Raw genomic sequence first — 9,447 nt, forward strand, 5'->3', positions numbered from 1 at the left:
TAATTGTAAAAGGCTAGAAATAGCTTACATGAAAATTTGTTGCGATGGCTATGCATTAGTTCTCAGAAGAAAACTGGTGCCAGTAAAGACATTTCACCAGGTGTCTTGAAATCTAAAAATCGATTCCCAGCTTTGCCATAAGTGCTATACTTGATCTTCAAGAAGCACTGCTAATTTGTAGAAGAACTGGTTCTTTATTTTTCACTTGCTTTCAGTTTTAGTAAGAAGTGTTTTAGACTGGAGATGCCCCAGTGCCTGTAGAGCTAGCACAGTAAGGCCATAAACACAGGGCTACAGCATGGAGACTTTTGCCAAATAGGATGCCTGACCAGTATGACATTTGTACTCACGTTCCAATACCTGGCGTGAAGACTGTGTGTACCGCCTCTGTCCAAAATTACCCTAACTACCTATTTCTAACTATCATTAACTATTAGATAATTCTCTCAAATGTGGAACTAAAGCAATCAAAACACCAGAGGAGTTTAATTTCCCCAATAAGAGTTTTGATCTAAAACGTTTACTCAAATTTCTGAGTTTGTGCAAGAAGTAAACACCTGTAACTTAAAAACTGCGCTAACTGGCTACCTAAGACATTTTCATTTATAATCTCCTTTCACCCCTAGTATTAATATAGTAAATTTGAAGTGACTTCAACAAGAAGAGATCAAGAGTCTCACACCAAAATACCTTAGCCAGCAACCTACTGGATATTTACATAGGACATCCAAATCCCTTCAGAAAGGACACACAAATTGTCTTTACACAGTGAATTACCATGCAAGACTGTGGCACATTCAAAACTTGAAATTGAATTGATCTAGACAAAAACAAAGCTACTTTATAGTCTGCTGTGATTCTAGTTCTTATGGCCAGGACTGCTTATTTTACAAAAAAACAGCCTGCAAAGAAGTACAAACAGCCCTGAGAGCACAAACGTCAGCCTAGGACAGCTTCCTCCTGGCCAAGTGAAGGTGGCACTCAGCAGCTTGCTCAGCTGTGGCCTCAGGCTCCTTCTCTCACTTCCACTGTCCCCTTAGCCTTGCACAACACCCAGCTTTGCTAGTACAGGTAAAAGGTGACTCCATTCACAGCCAGTTCTGGCACTGAAGGATAAGGCATTCTCCTAGTGCACACAGATGATGCGCCTCAGCCTTTCAAGAGAAGGGGCTTGTAGCTACAGCTTTATGGGTAAGTGCTTCAGCCATCACAAACTCCTACTTAAAATGTTACAGACAACCCACAACCACCTTCTCATATGAATGCATTTTCAAATAGTACTTAAATAGGTACACCACGTGCTAGATTGCAAAGGTTCATAGTTATTTTGAGATTATCAGCACTCACGAGTATAAAAATGCAACGAATCTTGGAGGATTACAATCTACAGCAAGTAATGCTCATATGAAAATTAACAATTGAATGACCTTAATTATTTGATTAAGTCCCTGGCCATACTAAATAACCTCTGAACAGATTAACAGTTCAAAGGCTTGTTCCTTCAAAGACAAACAATACTAATGATTTCACCAGCCATTTAGAATGCAAGTTAAACATATGATAAACAGCTTTCAGACTAAATTCTAATTTGATGCAATTAATTCTTTATTCACTCTATTTCTTGAACTGGAAACACTTCAAGCCTGGTTGTGGTGTGTCCTCCTTATGAAAAACCCAAGTGAGAAGGCTTTGTGTTTCTGGGTTTTGTATTTATTATTAGTAGTAACGTTTTTATAATTCCAAAGGAAGGGCTACATTAAAACAATGCAAACTACTCATGGAAACATCCTTAGATAACCTAAAAATGAGAAAGTTACTGAGAAGAAATACAAATGTGCGCACCCATGCTCAAAATCCCTTCTTTGTAAGGGTATGCTCTCAAAACAGTTCATGTCATCACTTCCCCAAAACTGGAGAGAAAACAAAACCGTAACTTCTGCCTCCTGAAAAGACTGAGGTAATACGTGGGGTTTTCTATCATGTGACAACAAGTTGTCCTGGTACAAACAATTTACAATTACAATTACGAGTAATTAAACACTTATCAGAAGAATGCATTAATGTTTCTTTGAATGGATGTTACTTGAAATCAGGAGAGCGCCTTTGGAACATGGCATGATGTGTTTGCTCATTATTTTAGTGATATTTTAAGAAATACAAACTTTTGACACCAGGCAAATGTATGTGTATCTTTTAATTGCTTGCAATTGTCTTCTGGATATTTCAATTAATATTAAATGTGTATGGTTAATTTTAAATTATTAGAAACCATCATATGCTGTAATAAAAAAGAATCACATTTTTGTCCAATTTCCAAAGCAAGAAGTACAACAAACTCAAGTTTAGGGGGAGTTCTGTACAGTTTCTCCAAGTCTTGGAAAGCCAAGCCAAGACTTGTTTGTAGAGATAAAAAGACTACTCTAGCATAAAAACTGGAGGCAAAGGTTACATTTAAGCACCTTGAGACAGTCACCATTTGAAAGCATTGCTAAATATCAACTAAACCACTTACTGTGATTTTGGTAGCTTTGTTCAGAACATTTACCCATTCAACTAGGTCCTGCTGATCATTGGCTTGTAGAAAGTATTTTCTCATCCCTGCATTCATAACTGTTAAAAAACCATTATGAAAAGTTAACAACACTGAAATTTAAGAGCAAACGTAACACCATCATAAAAAGATTTCATTTCAGATGGAAAATCCAGTTGAAGTATTTAAGCTCCCTGCTGCATTTCTTTTTAGAAAGTCATCTTAAGATACATACATCCACTTGACAGGCTTGCCTTATTCTAAAAAGACCTATTTTTCTTTTTTTTTTAAGCTCTCCACTTAAACCACATCGTACAGATTTGTTAAATAATTTTTATTAGATAGAAATAAAGCCTTCAATTTTATCAGAATTTTCTACAGCTCCATTTCCCTTTTCTCAATTTCCCTAAGCAACAAGTTTTTATACAGGGGGACTTCTACAATTTCTCCTTTTAATCCTCTGACCAGTATCTGTTATCCTTTGCAACAAACTCATTAATGTGACTATGATCACTGATTTTTTTTTTTTTAATTTGTGGAAAAAATCGGTATGGATTACTAAGTATGTGATGCTCAGGACCAAACAACTTTAAAATAGCCAGAACATAAAACTTCATGTTACTTTAGTGACTTGACAGAGAAAGCATATTTTTAGTAAGTTTATATATCTACCTGGCAACACCAGCATACCTTTATCCAAAAAGGACAAACATATTTCTGTGTAACAGCAAAAAAATCACGGCTAGTTTTCTCACAAATTAAGAGCTTCTCTTGAAATCATTTTTAAGGTGAACAGTGACTAAAACCTTCCCAGAACTTTAAAGCATTGCAGTTAAAGTCTGAACAGATTTTGCTGCTCTACCTGTAACATAACAGTTCTTCAGGTCATTGCTAACAGCAAACACATGCCAGAAACAGATACTTTTTACTCTATCATCTTTCTCCCCAAAGTGGACGGTTTGAAGCAAACATCATTAGATGCAAACATAAATTCAAAATACTGAACTGTATAATGAGTTGACTAAAACAACAACTCCCAGTATTTAAATAAAAAGACAATAAACGTAAATTTTTCCTCTAAAAAGTATCAAAAAAAATTTAATAAATCAGAAATATTAAAAGCTTTCAGCCAGCATCTTGGACCATTAAGGCTTTTTAGAGCTGGCCCACTGAAAAGAGCAACTTTACAACTGACGAAGCCAAACACCTCTATACATGCACGTGCAGAGGAATCTGCAGATGGCACTGAATTGCCACGCTAGGTACTAGTGTAGAATGCCTGATGCCTTACACACAGGGGTGGTTTACCAAGTGTTTCATGAGCGCCAACACAGAGACTGCACCAGTCCAGTAGAGCTGCCTTCTCTGTGCCTGTACAACACTGCACATGGCAAAGGACACCTTAACTAATTGTCACAAAACCTTCAGGCATTTTCAGTACCTTCATCTGAGCTATAACTCTTAGCATGAATGCAGCCATAAGGAATGGTTATTCATAAACAGAGCAGAGGCTGATTCCAGTCTCTACACATACTTTTGTGAATGCCAATTGCTTGTCAAACAAATCTGGAATTATGGTAAATTCTGGACAAATTACTTATAAGAAAAATCTAAAAAGAGACCATAAGGAGCTTTTATGATTATCTAAAGCTTTACTCAAGTTTAAATAAGTTTAAGTACCAATAAACCTAGAAGGTACCCCAAGCAAATTCTTCTTCGGTGCAGCAATAGAGGCTGAAATTTAACCTAAGAGCATTGTCTGACAGTATTTTTAGATCAATTAAATCAACTCTTTTATCAGTAATACTGATTAAAATAGTTAAATTACTTGTTTTCACAGCTGACAGGCATGCCACGTTTCTGAAAACACCCACCATTTTTTATTAGCTTATTAATGCCTCAAAAATTTCAAATATCTGAAAAACAGCTCTCACCTACTCCTTGTTACGCTGCAATATGAAAAGCCACAAAAACACCTTCTGAAGAAGCCAACGTTTCCCTCATACTAAAGAAGAAAAGCGAATACAAGCTATTTTTAAGAAATACACTACCAGCTGTATCTAGTAACAGAATTGCAGAACATTATCTTTGTTTCAAATTTCTGAAGAATGTACTTGATGTACACGCTGCATACAAGAACTTACCAAAACAGAATTCTGCCTTTGGCCTTAGCTTAGTTGCATCGCTAACCTAGCAGGGAAATTAAGATTATAAATATCACTGTGCATACAAAATATACATCAGATATCACAATTTTTTTTCCTCTTTCAAGTGGCTAAATTTGAAGATTAGCAGCATAGCAAGCTTGTTAGGTATAAAGATATACGGATATAACAAAAAAGACTATATAAAATTCAGTTCCAGATGTGCAACCTATGGTAAGAAGACAGCTTAAGCCATATGTTCCTATTCCTCCAGTTTAAGGATTCATTACCAGACAAATGTTGAAATCTGAAAACATAACACTTCTACTTGCATTTTGAAGTTCTACGTCTCAACTGAACTAAAAATTCAAGGACATTTCATACTGTCAAGGACATTAGTTGTATTTTAGTTCATTAACATAAAAAGAACAGCAGCCACTTTTCTTTAGAAGTCTCTAAAATGTTGCAGTGTTGGGGGAAGGAGAGAAGCGGGTGTCCTGTTTTGAGAGAGGTGTCGACATTTTTACATTATAGAGCACATCTATCAAAGGTGGGGGAGAAGGCAAAGCACTCTCACATCAAAACCTTTTTTTTTGCCAGAAACAAAAAACACGTACTACGTAACTAGAAGAACTACGGAAACTTAGACAGAGCATCTGCACAGGAGGCACACTTGAGCTGCCTTCAAAGGTGCACACAGGTGCAAAAGCACAGGTGACCACCCCCGCTCCCATTAAAAGTGAGATACAAGATTTCAGATTTCTTAAGATAACAACTGTGAGGTTTGGGGCAGAGTAAGCATAGAAGAAGGAAACCAAGAAGGACATAAGCAGGTCTCCGCTGACATTTCTGTACTCATGATACAACCAGCATCAATGATACCTTTTACAAGAACACAAAACAAGGAAGGTGGGAAGATGCAGTATGACAAGAAAAGCAAAGGAAGGATGAGAAATGAGCACAAAGACAAGAGAAGGTCAATTGTTTTTCTCCACTTATTTGTTAATGCAGTATCTGTTACAAATTGAACCATGGAGACTTTCTTAGTTCACAGTTTTCTTTCAGACATATTCAAAAGTGAGTGTATACAGAGTGTAATGAACTAAGTATTTTCTATAAATTTTTCTGTTCTATCTATTAAAGGTCATTATTACTTGCAGACTATCACACCCAAAGACTTATCTTCCACTTCATAAATGGCCTGTCTTTTCTCCAAGACTAATTAGAAATCAAAAACTGAAACAACTGAAACATACAGCTCAGAAACATTAATTCTATGCATCTTAAAGAGCTGCCATTTGAAATCACAAAACAAACTTAGACAAAACAGTAATTAGTCTGTTCTTATTTTAACCTGATACTATTGAAGTGTTTGTAACACTTCTCTAAAATTCAGGAGTAGCACACAAGCAAAAATCTTCCCAGGCGCTACATAAGAGGCTTTTAAAATTGTCTAAAGTTGAGGCCTTCAGAAGCAGCCCTTGGTAGTTATCACCAAAATTTAGCAACAAGTGTCTTACATATTATCTTACCTTTGAAATATAGGTAAGTTTAATGACTCCAACAGGTGGAGATCCAGAGGGAAGATTCTGAAACAAATCACATGTTACAAAGTGAAACTAGTTTATTCTCATATCACAGTCAGTGTTTACGCATAAAAAGCAAACAACTCAATTCCACAAACAAAAAGAAAATCCTATGTGTTTTTATAGACAATATACAATGTATGCTTGAAACAGGATCTAAACTACTTGTTTATTATACACACATCTGTTAATCAACTAAAAACAGAAAGACTGCTAGAAACAATACAAATAGTAATTGTTTCAGAGGTTTATGTATTTTACTAAAGGAAAAAGGATTCTTGCAGGTCTGCATCCAGGAAATCCGGAAAGAATACTTTTTCCTTAACAGATGTTAGTCTTATGTATTTTGACCAGGGCAGGCGGAAGGGACAAGAAGTGACATTCATCTATTTTGTCAGATACTTCAAAGGCTGTCCCACGTATTTCCCAAAACAGATTGAAAAATCATAGTCTTATCATTTAATATTAAAGTTATCGCAGGGAAAGACCATGATACTTCCTAAAGTTGAGTTAAGCCTAAATATATTTACAATCCAAAAAGGAGCTGTCCATTGTTTTTACATCCTTGCTTAGTACACTAATCTTAACATTTACATTACTATTTACAATCATCTAGTAGCCTAGAAATACAACAGTTAAAGAACTGAGCATCACAAACCACGGTTAACTTTTTTATTAACTGTTTCTGACGAAACAGTCTTCCTAATTTTATTCCTTTAAATAAAGCATTGTTTTCCATATACTTTTTTCCATTACAATTTTTACTTTCAAAATAGCCCTTTACGTTACAGTATCATTCTTCCCACTACAGGCCTCCCTGGAGACCATAAGAATGGTACTGCATCTGCTTGCTGATCCTTGCCCCAGCTAAAGAGCTCTTCATTATTCCGTAGTGCCTCATGAACTTCTACATGGCAAAGAGGAGCCTAATGCTAGCCACAGAGTCAGAAAGACAGAAACATAATTGGTTTATACTCCATTCATATTTCAAAGGTGAGAAGTAGGTTAGGTTTACTATAGACTGGTAACACTGAAATAAAAAAAAAAGTCTTCCCATCCTGCCCAAATAAATAAATTTAAGTTTTACTGTATCAGAATGATTTTGATCCCAGCATACACCAGTTTTATAATCTTTATATTAGGATAATGTGTGATTAATGGTGGACTTAAAAACATTATTTCTTTGAACAGCTGAACTGATTTTCACAGACACAAATAGAGCACTTCTATCCGCAACAAAGGGCCCAGTGAAGTTCTGCACACCCCACAGACTCATCCTATATGAAGAGTTTCATCACTTCAAGGATTAAGAATGGTCTTCACACAGTGGCTTTATAAAAGCTCCGCAGTTCTTCAAAACTAAAGCAGCAGTAGAAGAAAATCAAGAAGCTTCAACTTGGCCCTTGCAAGGCACCTTTTCATTTGTGCATGAACTCTAACATTAAAAAAAAAAGAAAGCCTAAACTAAAACCTTTAAGAGGTGTACACTGCAAATATCAGTCTTAAAACTTCCGACGAACTGCAATTTCTATGGCATTTCAAGTTTTTGCACACATGCCCTGGTTATATCACAGGAGAAGCCGAAGAAAAGAACTGCTTCGTATCACTCATTGAGATCAAACATTTGAAGTCTCTTATTTCCAGAAATTGTTTCTTTTTTCTCCTCAGTTAAGAACTTCTGAATGCTTCAGTCACAAGTCACATTCATTGAACTACACATTGTTTAATTGTTTTTTTTCATTGGTTCCTTTGAACTGTAGACTTCTACTGCATTTTAACTGTGGCCCTCCTGGCAGAATGGTACATGAATATTCTTCTGGCAGATAGTTGTCAGCTGACCTACATCCTATGCTTTCATTGTCTCTGTACCCAAACCCTAAGCAATTACCTGTTCTCCCCTATACTAGAAAACACATTGATGCATGTACCTTGTAAAAGTAGCCTTCATATAAAGGATGCTCTCCATAATGGATACAAGCTTTTCACATTCACATACCATTCACGCTGTATTGAAACTGCAACAAGCATCATTAGAAATTGTGTTCCAATGACTGATTCAGTTGAAGTAACATAAAACTGCTAACTGACCCACGCAATGCAAGGAAAACGACATACTTCCATATAGAGTTAAAGGTGAATTAAAAGACCTGAAATAATGAAACTAGTATGTGATTCGGCTCATCTGGTTCTATTACATAGCACTACTTAGTGCCTGCGAGAACCTGCAACACACATTCAAGATACTTGACAGAAAACAAAATAAATATAGCACATCATGATTAAAAACAAATAACTGATTTACTGAGGTATCAAATTCAGAATCCTATCTATTCCCCAGTTCTCCTGTCGGCAATTCACTGATGTTCGAGTTGTTTGTAATGTTTTGCTACTAGCTGCAATCGGTAATGTTTTAAAACAGAAATATGAATTATATTTTTTCTTTAAAATATTGCACATATTAGCAAAGAGACGCTGATTAACAATGATTTCACTTATGTAACTCCCCCCTGCCCAGCTTCCAGATCCATAAACATTAAACCCCATTTTTCTTAAGTAAATTTGTTAAAAATCTGAAAAAGTTTAAGTTGATAAAAGCCAGATAACAATTGCCAAGAACATCTCACCTGTGGGTTATCCATGTACCACACCAGACTGTCTTCGCGTGTGTCCAGAATGAAGTACCGCCGCAGAAATTTTCCACTATTCTCATTTTCTTCAATATCTAGGAAACCACAAATGCGATTCTGACGATCCACATAAGGCATTTCTGACCCTGAACATCACACTGCAGACCAAAAAGCATGTAAGTTAAGCAAAGTTCCTTGTTACTAATTTTAAGACTGTTCTGTGCCTACCCACGACATTTTGAGCAGTTTCAACTAGTAGCTTAAAGAAGTTTCTACAGAAGAGTAAGTGAAGCGTAGCTGTTTCCCCCCACTACCACCACTGAATTTTTAGATAGGTCTTTCTTACTTCTTTGGAGCATATATTTAGGATATCTAATACCCTAAGTGCAAAGATACAAGTGGTAAATAGTAGACAACCATCAAGACAAGCTTTTACAAGATCACTAAAGAATAATTAAAGATTCGCCTTCACAACTAGGTTTACACTTCCTTCTTTGACATTGCCTTTCGTGGTCAAGAAAGGATCTTTATCAGCAGCTCTACTGTCCAATGTGATTTTT

The 9,447-nt window shown here is 36.1% G+C and overlaps 1 protein-coding gene across 4 annotated transcripts in view; it reads right to left on the reverse strand.

Moving 5' to 3' along the window:
* The window catches only part of PLEKHA1 (pleckstrin homology domain containing, family A (phosphoinositide binding specific) member 1), a 23,440-nt gene extending 14,391 nt beyond the window's left edge, over positions 1 to 9,049 (reverse strand). For all 4 annotated transcript variants that reach the window (XM_009325878.1, XM_009325880.1, XM_009325879.1 and 1 more), the window contains exons 1-4: positions 8,885 to 9,049; positions 6,207 to 6,263; positions 4,675 to 4,720; positions 2,513 to 2,610 (exon numbers count right to left, since the gene is read on the reverse strand). In XM_009325878.1, the coding sequence (XP_009324153.1) occupies positions 2,513 to 2,610; positions 4,675 to 4,720; positions 6,207 to 6,263; positions 8,885 to 9,025 (342 nt within the window). In that variant the 5' untranslated portion in view covers positions 9,026 to 9,049. The remainder of the gene's footprint in view (positions 1 to 2,512; positions 2,611 to 4,674; positions 4,721 to 6,206; positions 6,264 to 8,884) is intronic.
* Positions 9,050 to 9,447: the final 398 nt, after the last annotated feature.

Source organism: Pygoscelis adeliae, unplaced genomic scaffold, assembly GCF_000699105.1.
Source record: "Pygoscelis adeliae isolate BGI_AS28 unplaced genomic scaffold, ASM69910v1 Scaffold4, whole genome shotgun sequence".
NCBI lineage: Eukaryota > Metazoa > Chordata > Aves > Sphenisciformes > Spheniscidae > Pygoscelis > Pygoscelis adeliae.